This window comes from Pseudophryne corroboree, chromosome 2 (assembly GCF_028390025.1).
Source record: "Pseudophryne corroboree isolate aPseCor3 chromosome 2, aPseCor3.hap2, whole genome shotgun sequence".
Classification (NCBI taxonomy): Eukaryota; Metazoa; Chordata; class Amphibia; order Anura; family Myobatrachidae; genus Pseudophryne; species Pseudophryne corroboree.
This window is the reverse complement of record NC_086445.1, coordinates 170316937-170337363: the sequence shown is the minus strand read 5'-3', so window position 1 is coordinate 170337363 and position 20427 is coordinate 170316937. Positions and strand designations below refer to the sequence as shown.

At 47.2% G+C, this 20427-nt stretch overlaps 1 protein-coding gene across 5 annotated transcripts in view; it reads left to right on the top strand.

The window, feature by feature from the left end:
* FNDC3A (fibronectin type III domain containing 3A) overlaps positions 1-20427 on the top strand; it is a 591400-nt gene that overhangs the window by 516273 nt on the left and 54700 nt on the right. For all 5 annotated transcript variants that reach the window (XM_063952008.1, XM_063952009.1, XM_063952010.1 and 2 more), the window contains 3 exons: positions 3087-3205; positions 4819-4924; positions 5934-6106. In XM_063952008.1, the coding sequence (XP_063808078.1) occupies positions 3087-3205; positions 4819-4924; positions 5934-6106 (398 nt within the window). The remainder of the gene's footprint in view (positions 1-3086; positions 3206-4818; positions 4925-5933; positions 6107-20427) is intronic.

Sequence of the window (20427 nt, the reverse complement as noted above, 5' to 3'; positions counted from 1 at the left end):
TTCCTAGGGATGATTCTGGACACAGTACAGAAAAAGGTGTTTCTCCCGGAAGAGAAAGCCAGGGAGTTATCCGACCTAGTCAGGAAACTCCTAAGACCAGGCCAGGTGTCAGTGCATCAGTGCACAAGGGTCCTGGGAAAGATGGTGGCTTCTTACGAAGCGATTCCATTCGGCAGATTCCACGCAAGAACTTTTCAGTTGGATCTGCTAGACAAATGGTCCGGATCGCATCTTCAAATGCATCAGCGGATAACCCTGTCTCCAAGGACAAGGGTGTCTCTCCTGTGGTGGTTACAGAGTGCTCATCTCCTAGAGGGCCGCAGATTCGGCATTCAGGATTGGGTCCTGGTGACCACGGATGCCAGCCTGAGAGGCTGGGGAGCAGTCACACAGGGAAAAAATTTCCAGGGCTTGTGGTCAAGCATGGAAACGTCACTTCACATAAATATCCTGGTACTAAGGGCCATTTACAATGCCCTAAGTCAGGCAAGGCCTCTGCTTCAGGGTCAGCCAGTATTGATCCAGTCGGACAACATCACGGCAGTCGCCCACGTAAACAGACAGGGCGGCACAAGAAGCAGGAGGGCAATGACGGAAGTGGCAAGGATTCTTCGCTGGGCGGAAAATCATGTGATAGCACTGTCAGCAGTGTTCATTCCGGGAGTGGACAACTGGGAAGCAGACTTCCTCAGCAGACACGATCTTCACCCGGGGGAGTGGGGACTTCACCCGGAAGTCTTCCACATGATTGTAAACCGTTGGGAAAAACCAAAGGTGGACATGATGGCGTCTCGCCTCAACAAAAAACTGGACAGATATTGTTCCAGGTCAAGGGACCCTCAGGCAATAGCTGTGGACGCTCTGGTAACACCGTGGGTGTACCGGTCAGTGTATGTGTTCCCTCCTCTTCCTCTCATACCAAAAGTACTGAGAATCATAAGAAGGAGAGGAGTAAAGACTATACTCGTGGCTCCGGATTGGCCAAGAAGGACTTGGTACCCGGAAATTCAAGAGATGCTCACGGAAGACCCGTGGCCTCTACCTCTAAGACAGGACCTGCTCCAGCAGGGACCATGTCTGTTCCAAGACTTACCGCGGCTGCGTTTGACGGCATGGCGGTTGAACGCCGGATCCTGAAGGAAAAAGGCATTCCGGATGAAGTCATCCCTACCCTGATCAAAGCCAGGAAGGATGTAACCGTACAACATTATCACCGTATTTGGCGTAAATATGTTGCGTGGTGCGAGGCCAGGAAGGCCCCTACGGAGGAATTTCAACTGGGTCGATTCCTGCATTTCCTGCAAACAGGACTGTCTATGGGCCTCAAATTAGGGTCCATTAAGGTTCAAATTTCGGCCCTGTCGATATTCTTCCAAAAAGAACTAGCTTCTGTACCTGAAGTTCAGACGTTTGTCAAGGGAGTACTGCATATACAGCCTCCTTTTGTGCCTCCAGTGGCACCTTGGGATCTCAATGTAGTGTTGGGATTCCTAAAATCACATTGGTTTGAACCACTCACCACTGTGGACTTGAAGTATCTCACTTGGAAAGTGGTAATGCTGTTAGCCCTGGCTTCAGCCAGGCGTGTATCAGAATTGGCGGCTTTATCCTATAAAAGCCCTTACCTAATTTTTCATACGGACAGGGCAGAATTGAGGACTCGTCCTCAATTTCTCCCTAAGGTGGTTTCAGCATTTCACTTAAACCAACCTATCGTGGTGCCTGCGGCTACTAGGGACTTGGAGGATTCCAAGTTGCTGGACGTAGTCAGGGCCCTGAAAATATATGTTTCCAGGACGGCTGGAGTCAGAAAATCTGACTCGCTGTTTATCCTGTATGCACCCAACAAGCTGGGTGCTCCTGCTTCTAAGCAGACGATTGCTCGTTGGATTTGTAGTACAATTCAGCTTGCACATTCTGTGGCAGGCCTGCCACAGCCAAAATCTATAAAAGCCCATTCCACACGGAAAGTGGGCTCATCTTGGGCGGCTGCCCGAGGGGTCTCGGCTTTACAACTTTGCCGAGCAGCTACTTGGTCAGGGGCAAACACGTTTGCTAAATTCTACAAATTTGATACCCTGGCTGAGGAGGACCTGGAGTTCTCTCATTCGGTGCTGCAGAGTCATCCGCACTCTCCCGCCCGTTTGGGAGCTTTGGTATAATCCCCATGGTCCTTTCGGAGTCCCCAGCATCCACTAGGACGTTAGAGAAAATAAGAATTTACTTACCGATAATTCTATTTCTCATAGTCCGTAGTGGATGCTGGGCGCCCATCCCAAGTGCGGATTGTCTGCATTACTTGTACATAGTTATTGTTACAAAAATCGGGTTATTGTTGTTGTGAGCCATCTTTTCAGAGGCTCCTTCTGTTATCATGCTGTTAACTGGGTTCAGATCACAAGTTGTACGGTGTGATTGGTGTGGCTGGTATGAGTCTTACCCGGGATTCAAAATCCTTCCTTATTGTGTACGCTCGTCCGGGCACAGTATCCTAACTGAGGCTTGGAGGAGGGTCATAGGGGGAGGAGCCAGTGCACACCAGCTAGTCCTAAAGCTTTTACTTTGTGCCCAGTCTCCTGCGGAGCCGCTATTCCCCATGGTCCTTTCAGAGTCCCCAGCATCCACTACGGACTATGAGAAATAGAATTATCGGTAAGTAAATTCTTATTATTTTCCCCCTTTTGTACTTTGTATGGTATCATTATTTAGGTTTACTCTTGTGCCTTACTTTATCTTTGTATGGCGTCCGTGCTTTTATGTACTGCTTGTTGTATATGACCTATCTCTGTACCTCATATCATTGTAATTTGTTGTCTGCTCGTCTGAAGCTATTCACTGCATATGATCAATTCAAATTCCACACTTTAACCACATTGTTAGATTGCCTGTGTTAATTAATGTGTACAGTACATATTATGTGAGGTTTCCTTTCAGTTAGTCTATCGTTACACTTTTCAGTTTATTAAATAGATTCCAGGAAGCTTTGATGTTTTGTTATGTTATTGACAAATTGAGTCATTCTAGGAAAGCATCATAGCTATCCGCAGAACAATGGTTCATAACAAACACCAATGTAATCTTTACAGAAAGCAAGTGGGACATTGTGTACAGCGGTACAGCACGGGAGCATCTGTGTGACCACCTGAACCCAGGCTGCGCCTACCGGTTTCATGTTTACTGTGTCAATGAAAGCGGACAGAGCCCGGTAATGATTCCTAAGTTCATCAATTTACCGTATGGGGTTTGTTGTATTAAAAGATCCACTGCTTTCACAGTTTCACTGAAATATCTGCTTTACTTCCAAATGTTCCTTCTGTGACTGCAGAAATGTGTACAATGGGACACTCTTTGGTCTCTCTTCTATAAGTTGGGCTCTACTGCAAATCCCATCATCTGCACTTAGTAAGTTTTAGTATACCTCAGGAAGGCTGTAGAGAGGGGAATTTGATACATTCTTAATTAATTGGACTGTAATCTGTAACTCAGCCCTCATGGAACCCTAAGGCTGGGTACACACCTGATAGATATGTCTGTGGACCCACCTTCTTGCCAATCGAGTGGCCAATCAAGGTAAGTGTACACACCGATAGGCCGCTCGATTTGTCAGTCACTGTCATGCAGCTGGGCAGGCATTTGAATTTGCCTTGCCAGCTATGAAATTGGCACCCAGTACGACCGGCTGTACACGTGGCACGATGCGCCGATATATCTGCAGATATATCACCCATCAGCTGTGCTGCAGGGCCAATGCGATATGTCTGTGAAATGCCGATATGTCAGCCAGTGTGTACCCAGCTTAACAGTGCGTGTTTTCATGGTATCCACAGTAATAATTACTGCCACCTGTAGATCTATTGTGTTAACACACCTGTGCTCCGGCTTGATGATCTGTAAAGCACTGTTAGGGTTCCATGTGGACCGAGTTTGAGAAGGGTTTAGAGCCTGGATATGTTTTCCTGGTATGCTTAACAGTTAATTTTATTTTATCAGTTTATATGACACCAGCATAATGCTTAGCTTGGTATACATTTCTGTAGGGTACATTCATAACTTGAGGCAGTCAAGGATTATTAGGGGCATACAGTGCATGCCATAGTGGACACTGGGGTGTTAAGGGGTGTATGGTTGCTTGCAGAATTATCATGTTAAGGGGTCCAATCCTTGATTTGGTGTGTAGGGGTCCCATGGATTGTGTATGTTCTGATTTGGATTATTAAACTGTGAAAATCACTGTCTGGTAATGTAGCTAGATGCAGAGCTACACAGTCTGCTAGCTTTATTTAATAAGGAAATGGAAAAGCGAAGTGCAAACTAGTTCATATTTGCTCTTAGCAGCTGTCAAACATGAACAGCAACATGTAAAGGATTTGCATACATCTATTAAATTTCCTTGGCATCTATGTTATGCCTGAGAACAATGGTTAGTTTAAAGGAGACCTCTAGTGCTTCTTTTGGAATTGCCTGCGATGTTTAGTGTTGCAACATTTCCCACCAAACACAGAAATGACACATATTGCTTGCATTGGTTATTACATTTTTCTAAAAGTGTGCTGCCCTGATACTCCAGCCTATCCTTACTCTGATCTGTGTGGTTAGGGTTTAATTTGTACCACATTGTGTGTGTGTGTGTGTGTGTGTGTGTGTGTGTGTGTGTGTGTGTGTGTGTGTGTGTGTGTGTGTGTGTGTGTGTGTGTGTGTGTGTGTGTGTGTGTGTGTGTGTGTGTGTGTGTGTGGCCACCTTTAGTTCCAGTGTACAAAGTACTGTAGTTGGAGATCTCCATTTGTCATCTTCTGTGTTCTGCTTTTCTCACTCTCCAGTCTTCAGACACTCTGGTGGTGCAGACCCCAGCTGTATTCCCTGGCCCTTGCCAGCCACCGAGACTCCAAGGAAGACCGCGGGCAAGAGAAGTGCAATTACGATGGGGTAATGTTTGCACAATGGCAACTAGATCCACATCACATAATGTCTTTTGCTTTTTTACTCAGATTACGTACTTTTTCCTGAATTTTGCGTCTTACTTCATTAATAGTATTCTAAGTACTCATTATTAGTATGGCACAGTATGCATATTTTATGAAAAATTCCCATGGTGTGGCTACAGATGTGTCGCAGTAGTGCAAAATAGCCCTTCTCATGCACCAAGTCTTGCATGACTCAAATGCAGCAAAACTGCAGATTGATTGGATAGGTGACATTTGTACATCTGTGTATGAAGTGCATCTGTATACGAAGCGCTACGATGCAGCTGCTGCGGCTTTTTTACATGACAAGTTGCGTTGTGTGTCACCTCCGTACAGACTAAGTGGAGTTTTGCTGCATCTTTGGTTGTGCGAGTAAGACACAATTTTAAAGAAAAAGCTGCTGCGCTACACTGCTCGGCGCGGCTCACTCACATTGGGTGTCTCGTTCTGCTTGGTGTATTGAGGCTTGGTATCTATAGACACATCTGTGAATCTCAAAGTCCATGAATAGGTATACAGCTGTGTCCTCATACATCATTGCCGCAGTCGTGCAACAAACAACTACTCTTGGTGCGCCATGCCCCATGAGACTGCTGTCGCCAGCTATGGCGCACCAGGTTACTGTACTGATTAAACTGATATGCGACACTTACATATCTGTATGACTGAGTCTCTGAATAGGTATGTGAAGTGCTACAGTGTAGCAGCCACAGGCATTGTGACTAACATGCCAGGTTGCACTGGACCTGGTATCTCACTCGCACCAGGCATCTCGCGTTGCGCGGCGTATTGAGGCTAGATGTATGAGGACACAACTGTAGGTTTCTATTAGCTTGATTTGTTGTCTAGAGATGACTGCTAAATGAGCTGGGAAAAGGATGAAGTTTTCTAAAGCCGCTAGTATCTAAAAGACAAATTGGCGTGTAGTTTCCTCCCAACATGCGCTTATGCATTTTATATGTTACTCACAGCGCCCCCTCTGGCAGATGGGGGGTCTTCAGTCACCTGCTATAACCTGGAGATGACTACTTGTGAAGGTGAACAGAGAGATGTATACCAAGGAAGTGAATTAGAGCACATTGTGTGCGGCCTTCTCCCAGGGAAGGTGTACAGCTTCCGGATACGTGCAGCTAACAAAACTGGGGTAAGTCAGTGTCTGCCAGCGTTGGTGCTATCTCTCCTTTACATCATCATGAGAACTGATGTAGAAAAATTAGTGCAAAATACGTCAACACCTATTTTTAAGTTGTTTTTTTTACTTTTACTGAGCATCTGTAATGCTTTGCCTTTATGTGCCCTGATTTTCTAGTGAGAGACTTCAGGGCATACTCGCCTACCTGACCCTCTCCATGATGGAGAAAATGCTCTGTTCCTGGACTTTCCTGGTAATGTATGATTGCCATCACCTGTGGTGAGCTAGTTAATTGATAAGAAAGGTGTTTCACCACTGGTGATGGCAATCATACATTACCAGGAAAGTCCAGGAACAGAGCATTTTCTCCCTCATGGAGAGGGTCAGGTAGGCAAGTATGCTTCAGGGTTTATATAGTAAACATCGCTTTCAAAAACTTCTGATCTTCAGTGTTTTTGATATGGTATTTAAAGCTTATATTTCCTTCTATTATGTCACCTTTAATGCTGTAGCATAGCTGCAAAACAATGAGGATTTGTTAAAGTGTCATTTAGCAAATAAACCCCTTGAGTGTTAAATGACAACAATTTAATTTAGCCTCAAAGCATATCAAAGTGTCCTATATAAATTGCACTGTGCATTGGCAAGCTCCATTATATTGTGTGTGTGTGTGTGTGTGTGTGTGTGTGTGTGTGTGTGTGTACATATGTTTGTGTCTGTCATGGCTACGCACTATCTAATGCAGGTAGGCTTGAAGAGGTTATGTCACTTTATTTGTCAGTAATCTGCAGGGCACAAAATGACTAAATATACCCATTAGATCAGTACAACTCTTCTAGTTCATTGCTAGCACTACTTTGTAAATAACCAAGGAAGCATCACTAAACATCAGTCTAATGCTAAATTAGTTCTTTGTAATAAAATAAATACTTAAAAAAAACTCAAGTTATTAATAAATAAGTAAAATTAGTATAGATAAATACAGTGCATCTGGAAAGTATTTACAGCGCTTCACTTTTTCCACATTTTGTTATGTTACAGCCTTATTCCAAAATAGAATACATTTATTTTTTCCCTCAAAATTCTACGCACAATACTCCATAATGACAACGTAATTTTTTTTGTGATTTTTGCAAATTTATTAAAAATAAAAAACTAAGAAATCACGTGTACATAAGTATTCACAGCCTTTGCCATGAAGCTCAAAATTGAGCCCAGGTGCATCCTGTTTCCACTGATCATACTTGAGATGTTCCTACAGCTTAATTGAAGTCAACCTGTGGTAAATTCAGTTGATTGGACGTGATTTGGGAAGGCACACACCTGTCTATATAAGGTCCCACACTTGACAGTGCATGTCTGAGCACATAGCAAGCATCACAGGGATGTGCAGTCAGGGGAGGCAGTGCCTCCCCTGTCAATGATTAAAATAAAACAAAGCAGATACATAAGACACATATTCTGTGTCATATGTATCCACTTTATATTATTATAATTATTGTAGTCCATGTAATAAGTTTGGGAGGCACTAGTAAGTAGTGCCTCCCGTAGCCAGTGGGAACGGGGACAAAGCGGGGGGCGGGGCCATGCGCTGGGCTGTAAAAGCCCATTACAAAAAGAGTGGAATGCGACACTTATACAAGTGCCTCGCTGGCAGGGAAAGCACGCCCCTGCTAGCGAGGCACCAGTGATTGGACAGCGGATCCAATGCTGAATCCGCTGGTCCAAACACATAGACGCGGCCGGGAGAAGCGGTGGGACCAGTCAGGTACTGCTCCAGCTGCGGCGGCGCCGAGATGCCCAGGATGCGGCGCTGATTTGATTAAGAGCGGCTCCCCCCTCCCTGCCTCCTTACTCACGGTGCCGACTAGTGCAGCACTGTCCTTGCTGCCGCTGCCAGTCCGGCGCCTGTCACACACAGGCAGAGCCGGAAGACACAGTACAGCAGCAACGGTACATGGAGGAGTGGGGAGAGCGGAAGACAGGAGTGCACTAGCAGCGGTACAGGGAGGAGGGGGAAGAGTGGAACGGCAGATCTGTCTACTGTGTCCCCCCACCCCCTACTAACTAATGTGTGTGCCGTGTCCCCCCCCCCTAACTAAAGTGTGTGCCATGTCCCCCCCTCCCCCTCCTAGCTAAAGTGTGTGCCGTGTCCCCCCCCTCCCCCTCCTAGCTAAAGTGTGTGCCATGTCCCCCCCCCTCCTAGCTAAAGTGTGTGCCGTGTCCACCCTCCCCCTCCTTGCTAAAGTGTGTGCCGTGTCCCCCCCCCCTCCTAGCTAATACCCCTTTTCCACTGTGTATCACGGGTGCAGCCATGTCGCCGGGTTGGTGATGCTGCTAGTGACGCGGCAGGGGCGGCACTGGGAGATCACATGATCTCCCAGCGCCGCCCTCACATACACTGTGAACGGGAGCCATGTCACCTCGACACGGCTCCCGTTCACACTAGACAGCTTACTGGATCACTTGATCCGGGAATTTGCAGGGGGACCCTTTTCCACTAGGGAAAAACACGGGTAAATGCGCGCCTCTGCGCATTTACCCATGTTTAAAAAGCTAGTGGAAAAGGGGTATTAAGTGTGTGCCGTGTCCCCCCTCCCCCTCCTTGCTAAAGTGTGTGCCATGTCCCCCCCTCCTAGCTAAAGTGTGTGTCATGCCCCTTCCTAGCTTAAGTGTGTGTATGTCATGTCCCCCCCTCCAAGCTGAAGTGTGTATATGCCATGTCCCCCCCTCCTAGCTAAAGTGTGTGCCGTGTCCCCCCTCCTCCTCCTAGCTAAAGTGTGTGCCGTGTCCCCCCTCCTTGCTAAAGTGTGTGCCATGTACCCCCTCCTAGCTAAAGTGTGTGTCATGTCCCCCCTCCCCTTCCTAGCTGTAGTGTGTGTATGCCATGTCCCCCCCCCCCTCCAAGCTGAAGTGTGTGTATGCCATGTCCCCCCCTCCAAGCTGAAGGGTGTGTATGCCATGTCTCCCCCTTAAACCTCCAAGGTAAAGTGTGTGTCTCCTCTTGTACCGTCCCAGGGCCCAGTATGTGTCACTATGTCCCTTTCAGGCCCCTGTGTGTATATCACCATGTCCCCCCAAGATGGTGACAGCTCGACGCCCATTTGAGTTGAGTGGCGGGACACAGGACTGATCTGGAAGGAGACGCGCAGGCACGGTGGTGAGCGGAAACCACACTATCAGCTCCGAGTCCTGTCCCGCACAATCACTGATAGAGACCCACGTGTGACAGACTGCTGCCTCGACCTGAAGAAGTGAGGAGGCACTGCACATATCTGGTAAGTGACGGTTGGGGGGATTTAGAGCATTTGTTTATTCTAATCTATTTTCTCCTACGTCCTAGAGGATGCTGGGGACACTTCATAGACCATGGGGTATAGACGGGATCCGCAGGAGACATGGGCACTCTCTAAGACTTTTACTGGGTGTGAACTGGCTCCTCTATGCCCCTCCACCAGACCTCAGTTAGATTTCTGTGCCCAGAGAGACTGGACACTAACAGAGGAGCTCTCCTGAGTTTCTCTGAGAAAGACTTAGTTAGGTTTTTGATTTTCAGGGAGCACTGCTGGCAACAGGCTCCCTGCATCGTGGGACTGAGGGGAGAGAAGCAGACCTACTTCTAATGAGTTCAAAGGATCTGCTTTTTAGGCTACTGGACACCATTAGCTCCAGAGGGTCTGATCGCTAGCCGTGCTAGATGCTCGTTCCCGGAGCCGCGCCGTCTACCCCCCCTGCAGAGCCAGAAGAAAGAAGCCGGGTGAGTACAGAAGTGAAGAAGACTTCAGAGACGGCAGACGCTGACTGAGGTACCGCGCGACGGTCGCGCTGCGCGCCTGGCTCATACACAGCGGCACTGTTGGGTGCAGGGGGGGCAGCCCTGGGCAGCAGGAAACCTCAGATTGGCACTGGCAAAAGACATATGGGTGCCTGGGCACATATTATACCCCCGCCAGTATAAATATATTTTTACAGGAAGAGGGACTGAAGCACACCATTGAGGGGGCATGGCTTAGCCCTCACAGCACTAACCAGCGCCATTTTTCTCTTCACAGAGCTGCAGACGCTGAGCCTTCCTCTCCACTGTCACAAGTAACTGGAAAAACGGGGGGCACAGTTTATTTGGTGCTTATTATTGTATTTCTTATAAGAAAAGCGCTGACATCTCTGGGGCTGTGTATTGCACACTTCAGAACATAGTTGGCGCTGGGGTGGGTGCTGGCAAACTCCCTTTTTGTCTCCCTGACAGGCTTAGTGTGGGTCTGTTCCATATAGCCCAGTGTGTTTGGTGGTGTCGGTGCACGGGTGTTGGCATGTCTGAGGCTGAATGCTCTTCCCAGGAGGAAGTAGGAGTGGAGACAGTACAGGCTGTGGGTGTGACCCCGTCGGCACCGCTGACTCCTGATTGGATGAATATGTTGAGTGTTTTGAATGCTAATGTGGCTTTGTTAAATAAGAGATTTGATAAATCTGAGTCACAGCACAGAGAATGGAGAAGGTCCATGGAGGATGCATTGTCACAAACCCCTTTGGGGTCACAGAAACGTTCATTTGCCGAGTTAGTGGGCACAGATACCGACACGGATTCTGATTCCTGTGTCGACTATAATGATACCAGATTGACTCCTAAGCTGGCTAAAAATATTCAGTACATGATTGTGGCGATAAAGGACGTGTTGAATATTACGGAGGACCCTGAGGTTCCTGATACGAGGGTCTGCATGTATAAGGGTAAGAAACCTGAGGTAACGTTCCCTCCCTCTCATGAACTGAATACTCTTTTTGAAAAGGCTTGGGAAAATCCTGACAAAAAGTTTTTGATTCCCAAGAGAATTCTGATGACATATCCTTTTCCCTCGGGGGACCGGAAAGTGTGGGAATCAACCCCCTCTGTGGGCAAAGCCTTATCCCGACTGTCCAAAAAGGTGGCTCTTCCGAGTCCGGACACGGCAGCCCTGAAGGATCCTGTGGATCGTCGACAGGAAAGCACATTGAAATCGATCTATGTCGCTACGTGTACGCTGCTCAGACCTACCGTGGCGTCGGCATGGGTGAGTAGCGCTATTGAAAAATGGGCAGATAATTTATCCTCTGAAATTGATACCCTGGACAGGGATAGCATTCTCGTAACTTTAAGTTACATAAGGGACGGTGCAGGGTATCTGAAAGACGCTGCAAGGGATATTGGCATTTTGGGATCAAAGGCCAATGCCATGTCAGTCTCGGCTAGGAGGGCATTGTGGATTCGACAATGGAATACTGATGCTGATTCGAAGAAAAATATGGAGACTCTGCCGTATAAAGGTGGTGTCTTGTGGTGACGGCCTCGCGGACCTGGTATCTACGGCTACTGCGGGTAAGTCATCATTTCTACCTTATGTCCCTGCACAGCAGAAGAAAATGCCTCACTATCAGATGCAGTCCTGTCGGCCCAATAAGTACAAAAGAGGGCGAGGGGGCTCCTTCCTTGCTACTAGAGGTAGGGGAAGGGGAAAAAGATCACCTGCGGTGGCAGGTTCCCAGGAGCAGAAGCTCTCCACGGCTACTGCAAAACCCTCCGCATGACGCTGGGGCTCCTCTACAGGAGTCCAGTCCAGTGGGGTCACGTCTCAAGCTCTTCTGTCAGGTCTGGGTTCGCTCGGGCCTGGATCCTTGGGTTTTAGACATTGTAACCCAAGGTTACAGGCTGGAGTTTCAAGTCAGCCTTGCCAGCTTCTCTCCCGGAAAGGGAAGTGGTATGCGCGGCCATACAAAAGCTGTGTCTACATCAGGTCATTGTCATAGTACCACCGTCACAACAAGGAAAAGGCTTTTATTCAAGCCTGTTCATGGTACCGAAGCCAGATGGCTCGGTCAGACCGATTCTGAAGTCTCTCAATTTCTATCTGAAGAGATTCAAATTAAAAATGGAATCTCTTCGGGCAGTGATATCCAGTCTGGAGGGAGGAGATTTATGGTATCAGTAGACAAAAAGGACGCGTACTTACACGTCCCCATTTACCCTCCGCATCAGGCGTACCTGAGGTTTGCGGTTCAGGATTGTCATTACCAATTTCAGACGTTGCCGTTTTGGCTTTCCACAGCTCCAAGGATCTTCACAAAAGTGATGGCGGAAATGATGGTCCTCTTGCGCAAGCAAGGAGTCACAATTATCCCGTACTTGGATGATCTCCTGATAAAGGCGAGATCAAGGGAGAATTTACTAGAGCACATCGCGCTCTCCCTGAAGATTCTACAGCAACATGGTTGGCTCCTAAATTTGCAAAAATCACAGTTGGTTCCGACAACGCGGCTGTCGTTCCTGGGCATGGTTCTGGACACGGAGTTACAGAGAGTTTTTCTACCGGTGGAGAAAACTCTGGAAATCCAGAACATGGTAAAAGGGATTCTGAAACCGGCGAGAGTGTTGATTCATCAGTGCACGTGGTTGCTGGGAAAGATGGTGGCGGCTTACGAGGCCATTCCGTTTGGCAGGTTTCATGCCAGGGTGTTTCAGTGGGACCTGCTGGACAAGTGGTCCGGGTCTCACCTACTCATGCACTGGAAAATAGTCCTATCTTCCAGGACCAGAATCTCTCTCCTGTGGTGGCTGCACAGTCCTCACCTTCTAGAGGGACGCAGGTTCGGGATCCAGAATTGGGTCCTGGTAACCACGGATGCAAGTCTCCGGGGATGGGGAGCAGTCACACAAGGGGAAAATTTCCAGGGAAAATGGTCAAGTCAGGAGGCTTGTCTGCACATAAACATTCTGGAGTTGAGGGCCATTTACAACGGCCTTCGACAAGCGGAAAATCTTCTTCAAGATCTGCCGGTCTTGATTCAGTCGGACAACATAACAGCAGTGGCGTACATAAACCGTCAGGGCGGAACAAAGAGCAGAGCGACGATGGCAGAGGCCACAAAAGTTCTCCGCTGGGCGGAAAGACATGTAAGCGCCCTGGCGGCGGTCTTTATTCCAGGAGTGGACAACTGGGAAGCAGACTTCCTCAGCAGACACGATCTCCATCCAGGGGAGTGGGGTCTTCATCAAGAGGTCTTCGCAGAAGTGACAAGTCACTGGGGAATTCCTCATGTAGACATGATGGCGTCTCGCCTCAACAAGAAGCTTCGGAGGTATTGGTTCAGGTCAAGGGACCCTCAAGCAATAGCGGTGGACGCCCTGGTGGCAACGTGGGTGTTTCTGTCTGTCTACGTGTTCCCGCCGCTTCCACTCATACCGAAGGTGATAAGGATCGTAAGAAGTACAAGAGTTCCGGCAACACTCATTGTCCCAGACTGGCCTAAGAGACCCTGGTATCCGGATCTTCAGGAGTTGATCATAGGAGATCCGTGGCCTCTTCCTCTGCGAGAGGACCTGTTGCAGCAAGGTCCGTGCGTGTTCCAGGACTTACCGCGGCTGCGTTTGACGGCATGGCGGTTGAACGCCGTATTCTAGCCCGAAAGGGGATCCCCAGTGAAGTTATCCCCACTTTACTTCAGGCTAGAAAAGACGTAACAGCGAAGCATTACCACCGTATTTGGAGAAAATATGTGTCTTGGTGTAAATCCAAGAAGGCCCCTACGGAGGAGTTTCAGCTGGGGCGTTTTCTCCATTTTCTACAAGCTGGTGTGGATGCGGGCCTTAAGCTAGGCTCCATTAAGGTACAAATTTCGGCCTTATCAATATTCTTTTCAAAAGGAATTGGCTTCCCTCCCTGAGGTCCAGACTTTCGTGAAGGGGGTGCTCCATATCCAGCCTCCTTTTGTGCCTCCGGTGGCACCGTGGGATCTCAACGTGGTGTTACGATTCCTGCAATCTACTTGGTTTGAACCTTTACGGAAGGTTGAATTAAAATTCCTCACTTGGAAAGTGGTCATGTTGTTGGCCTTGGCGAGTATCTGAGTTTTTATCTTACTCTTCTCTGATGAAACGACCAGTGCCAAGGTCGAGAAACGCCTTAGATACGTCTATTTGAGTGACCTTCCATTATAGAGCATCTACCTATTATCATTGGACGACTTCCTTTAAGGCTACCCTAGCTGCCAGCAGCCTGAAATAGACACCTGTGCACTATCTGAGCCCACAACGGATTCACCAGCTGCACTGCCTGGGAAGCCCAGACAGTGCAACACACGGCGGCTCACAGCGGCACAGCTTCCGGCAGCGCTTGTATCCGGACGACGGCATATGAGCTCCTGGTGCCCAGACAAACGGCGGCTCAGAGTGGCACAGCGTCCGGCAGCATCTGCATCTAGACGGCGGCTTTTCAAACTTCTGGTGCCCTCAGATTATGCAAGGGTTCTAATCTTGTACTCTTGGTCCTCTGTACAGGACCATCTAGTCTCACGGCAAGAGATATTTCTATGGGCCCCACAGTTCTGCGGCACAGCTATTAATTCACCTTTGAACATAACAGGTACTTTAATCGGTCAATTTATGACCATATATTTTCACTGGCTGCTGGATATCTATACATTTCTGGAAATAGAGTGAGCGCAACAGTTTTTAATTATCAAATAGGCTGGCCAGCCTGGAAATTGTATCAAATATCAATTTAGTTTCTGCAGTTTGAAACAATAAATATTTGACATTTTAATATAAAGTATCATCAAGCTACTATATAGGAGCATGACATAATCTCTGATTATTATTCAAGCCTCTTGAAATGAGGTATTGTTATGGACATTGGTAGATGTATATTTTAATTGATTGTTTCATTAAATGCTAAACAAAATGTGGTTATTCTAAGGATATGTTTTATGGTTATTAATCGAAGTAATAAATCTACAATCTATATTAATACATCCATCCCTTTTGCGCACTTATTGGTAATTGTCTTGTTGTTTGTATCTTGTATTGAGGGGTTGGAAATTTCCCCTTCTTTCCAATATATGCAGCATTAGGGAATTCCCCAGGATTTAAAGGTACGGGCGCTTTTTTCTTTGGAGTATCTGAGTTGGCGGCCTTGTCTCACAAGAGCCCCTATTTAATCTTCCATGAAGATAGAGCGGAGTTGAGAACTCGGCAGCAGTTTCTGCCAAAGGTGGTCTCAGCTTTTCACATGAACCAACCTATTGTGGTACCAGTGGCTACTGGCGCCCTCGTGGACTCAAAGTCTCTGGATGTGGTCAGGGCTTTGAAAATCTATGTAGCCAGAACGGCTCAGATTAGGAAAACGGAGGCTCTGTTTGTCCTATATGCTCCCAATAAGATTGGGACGCCTGCTTCCAAGCAGACTATTGCGCATTGGATCTGTAATACGATTCAACAGGCTCATTCTACGGCTCGATTGCAGTTACCGAAATCTGTTAAGGCCCATTCTACCAGGAAGGTGGGCTCATCTTGGGCGGCTGCCCGTGGGGTCTCGGCGTTACAGCTTTGCCGTGCGGCTACTTGGTCGGGTTCAAACACTTTTGCAAAGTTCTACAAGTTTGTTACACTGGCTGATGAGGACCTCTTGTTTGGTCAATCGGTGCTGCAAAGTCATCCGCACTCTCCCGCCCGATCTGAAGCTTTGGTGTAATCCCCATGGTCTATGAAGTGTCCCCAGCATCCTCTAGGACGTAGAAGAAAACAGGATTTTAATACCTACCGGTAAATCCTTTTCTCTTAGTCCGTAGAGGATGCTGGGCGCCCGTCCCTGTGCGGACTCTTTCTGCAGTAGTGGTTGTAGATTTTGGTTGTGTTTGGTTATAATCGGCCTGTTGCTGGTTTTTTGTTTATGCCGTTGACTGGGTTTACTTACAAATGCCATGTTGTACGGCTTGTTTATGGTGTGAGCTGGTATGTATCTCACCCTTAGTTTTAAAAATAATAAAAATCCTTTTCCTCGAAATGTCCGTCTCCCTGGGAACAGTTCCTATAACTGAGGTCTGGAGGAGGGGCATAGAGGGAGGAGCCAGTTCACACCCAGTAAAAGTCTTAGAGAGTGCCCATGTCTCCTGCGGATCCCGTCTATACCCCATGGTCTATGAAGTGTCCCCAGCATCCTCTAAGGACTAAGAAAAGGATTTACCGGTAAGTATTAAAATCCTATTTTTTAGGCCCCTGTCCTCACCCTCCCTATAACTCCCTCTTCAGTACTACTGCCCTTACCCTCCCTGTAACTCGCCCCTCATGATCCCTCTAACTCCCTGTCAGCGTCCCTACCCTCACCCTTCCTCTAACACCCAGTCAGCGTCCATGCACTCACTCTCCCTATAACACCCCATGAGCGTCCATGGCCACGCCCTCCCTGTAACTCCTTTTCAGCATCCCTACCCTCACTTGCCCTCTAGCTCCCCGTCAGTGTCCCTGCCCTCACCCTCCCCGTCAGCTTTCCAGACCTCACCATCCCTGTATCTCTCCCTCAGCGTCCCTGCCCTCACCCACCCTGTATCTCCCCCTCAGCATCCCTGCCCTCACCCTCCCCGTCAGCATTCCTGCCCTCACCCTCCCTGTATCTCCCGCTCAGCGTCCCTACCCTCACCCTCCGCCTCAGCATTCCTGCCCCTCGCCCTCCCTGTATCTCCCCCTCAGCGTCCCTGCCCTCACCCTCCCTGTATCTCCCCCTCAGCATCCCTACCCTCACCCTCCCCATCAGCATCCCTGCCCTCACGCTCCCCGTATCTCCCCCTCAGCGTCCCTGCCCTCACGCTCCCCGTATCTCCCCCTCAGCGTCCCTGCCCTCACCCTCCCTGTGACTTTCAAAGTAGTGGGAGTAAGAAAGGGAAAGAGGGGAGGGAAATAGATGGGGAAAAGGGGAGCTGAGAGAGAGGAGGAAAAAGAGAGAAGAAAAAATATCCTCAGGCAGTGCAGGGGATAATAGCTTAAAAAAATAAAATAAACCCAGGCAATGCTGGACATAAGTATAAGGGAAACTACTATGTTGTGTAATATGAATCATGGGGACTACATACAGTGTAATGTGACTAAGATTGCGCTACAGTGTGGCGTAATTTGAATTGGAGGTACTGTTCTCAGGTGCTATTGTGTCCTTCCTTGTGAGACCACACCCCTATTTTGTGATGCACGCTCTCCCTTTATGAGTAAAGGGAGGGAGGGCGCAATTTTATAGTTTGCAGGAGGGCGCCGAACACCCTTGCAGCGGCCCTGAGCGGCGCCTACACTCTGTCCTGCACACGCATCTCAAGTGAGAGAGGGGGCAGATGGAGATATATATGTGCCTCCCCAGCCAAAGACTGCACCGCACGTCACTGAAGCATCAAGTCAAAGGAATTGTCTGTAGACCTCCGACACAGGATTGTCTCGATGCACAAATCTGGGGAAGGGTACAGAAAAATATCTGCTGCTTTGAAGGTCCCATTGAGCACAGAGACCTCCATCATCCGTAAATGGAAGAAGTTCGGAAACCACCAGGACTCTTCCTAGAGCTGGCTGGCCGCCTAAACTGAGCGACTCGGGGAGAAGGGCCCTAGTCATGGAGGTGACCAAGAACCCGATGGTCACTCTGTCAGAGCTACAGCATTCCTCTGTGGAGAGAGGAAAATCTTCCAGAAGGACAACCATCTCTGCAGCAATCCACCAGTCAGGCCTCTGTATGGTAGAGTGGCCAGACGGAAGCCACTCCTTAGTAAAAAGCACATGGCAGCCCACTTGGAGTTTGCCAAAATGCACCTGAAGGACTTTCAGACCATGAGAAACAAAATTCTCTGGTCTGATGAAACAAAAATTAAACTCTTTGGCGTGAATGCCAGTCGTCATGTTTGGAGGAAAACAGGCACCTCTCATCACCAGGCCAATACCATCCCTACAGTGAAGCATGGTGGTGGCAGCATCATGCTGTGGTGATGTTTTTCAGCGGTGGGAACTGGGAGACTAGTCAGGATAGAGGGAAAGATGAATGCAGCAATGTACAGAGACATCCTGGATGAAAACTTGCTCCATAGCGCTCTTGACCTCAGACTGGGGCGACGGTTCATCTTTCAGCAGGACAACGACCCTATGCACACAGCTAAGATATCAAAGGTGTGGCTCCAGGACAACTCTGTGAATGTCCTTTAGTGGCCCACCCAGAGCCCAGACTTGAATCCGATTGAACATTTGTGGAGAGATCTGAAAATGGCTGTGCACCGACGCTTCCCATCCAACCTGATGGAGCTTGAGAGGTGCTGCAAAGAGGAATGGGTGAAACTGCCCAAACATAGGTGTGCCAAGCTTGTGGCATCATATTCAAAAAGACTTGAGGCTGTAATTGCTGCCAAAGGTGCGTCAACAAAGTATTGAGCAAAGGCTGTGTATACTTCTGTACATGTGATTTCTTCGTTTTTTATTTTTAATAAATTAGCAAAAATCTAAAAAAACAAAAACGTTTTTCACGTTGTCATTATGGGGTATTGTGTGTAGAATTTTGAGGGAAAAAATTAATATATTCCATTTTAGAATAAGGCTGTAACATAACAAAATGTGGAAAAAGTGAAGCGCTGTGAATCCTTTCCGGATGCACTGTACTGTACTTGAGATCAAGGTTAATTTGTTAGGTTCTACATCAGATCTCCACAACAAAGTGTATTACATTTTATATGTAACTTAAAATAATATACTATAGTCACACATTGCGTATATGAAACAAAATATAAAATAACATTCAAGTCAGTACATATTTACAAGGCAGGAATAAAATGGAGAAGACTAGAAAAATTACCCTGTGTGACCAGTTCCAGAGTATAGGCTCCTTTACCTTACTCCAGTGTTTTTAGCCTTGTGCTTACCAGTGCTGTACCCGTGGGTTCTGTTCCTGGTTCCTGTCTTCCCTGTGATCCGTTCCTGTTTTCCCCGTGTTCTGTTCCTTGTTCCTGCCATCCTAATGTCTGCCTTCTGTTTCTGTTCCTCACCTCCCACCCAGCTCCGACCCAGTCTGTCTTCCCTGCATCCATACGCCTCACAGCAAATAATCTGTGTGAATGCCAGTCCATACCAGCCCCATTCTAGGGAACCCAGACAGAGGGCTGCGACTTGCGTGTTGCATTCAGCAAAACCCAAACCTGCTTGCGGGGTTCCCCAGTGAACACCATCGGCACCTTAGACTCTGCACCTTTGCTCTAGGTCTCAGTCAATCTCGAAGTACGGGTTAGCATCCATTATATCCATCCGTGAGTTCTGACAGTAATCTGGTACATCCCAACAAGAGAAAAGAAGCTTTGTCCTAGTTACAAAAAAATAAAATAAACAAGGCCCTTTTCTCTTTTGAGGTGGTTGTGTGGGCGGGTGTTCTGTGGGGACGGGGCTGATGTCCAGCTGCGTATGGTGCATGGTTTCAGATTGGCTGTATGACTTCATCTCTGGAGGGGCAGAGGTTTACAGATGCCTTTAAAGCATACTACAAATTGCCTACGGTTTCTAGGTACACACCTTAATTGGATATATCAACTTGATTAGGAGACATTTTCTTAAACAACAATAAAATCTATACAGATTAGAAATGCGTTCTATTTTTTGAGTCCTGTATTTCAAAACTGTAAGTGTATGTACATTGCAGGATCCAATCCTGCAATTTCTAGGCTTTGTTTTAAACTCCTGGTTTAAATCCTATATGTACAAACCCTTAAGGAGACTGGTGCACGTATGATTTTATCTACTTTACTTTTCAGCGAATCATCTGCTTAGTTTGCAATGTAGTAAAATATGTCTTCATTTGTCAGTTTGTACGTCTTTGTTTTCTTTAGCTTTAAGCGCTTACATTTACTTATAAAGAGTTTTAAATGTATGTGAATTCTGATTGATGAACCCTGCAAACTACAACTCTTAATCTGAATTCACACTAATGTATAATTTAGCAGCGTATGTAAATGCATATGTATAATATTAGTACTTTCTTGTAGCTGATATCTCTTCAGAAGATGTTCATTGGAGTGTAGTTTATTAGCATACATGGACTGGTGTTTACTTAACACAGGGTCATTTAAGTCCTTTGATTAGCTGTCCAATTGGCTTTAGCTGTGGCCTTTGTTAATTAGACCTAGTATATGTTTACATTCAGTTATGGGGCAGTTGTCTGAGTTAGGAAATATACGAAGTTTGGAAATTACAAAGTTAGGAAATTTTTAAAAGAACAGTTAAACCAACAGTTGAACAAACACTGGAAACCAGCTAATTTTACCATTTTAACTTGCATTTTCCTTAAGCACTTACCTATCTATACTTTTATTTTTAAAAACGCCATGTTCCACAAACAGTTTTTCATAATAGCACTTCATGGTATCCTCTCTAAAATGGCAACATCCTTCACTATTCCTGTTATTCATCGCTCTGTACACATTGCAGCCTCATTAATCCACTCCCCTCTTACTAACACTCATGAACTTTTAACCTATCTATGGGGGTAATTCCAAGTTGATCGCAGCAGGAAATTTTTTAG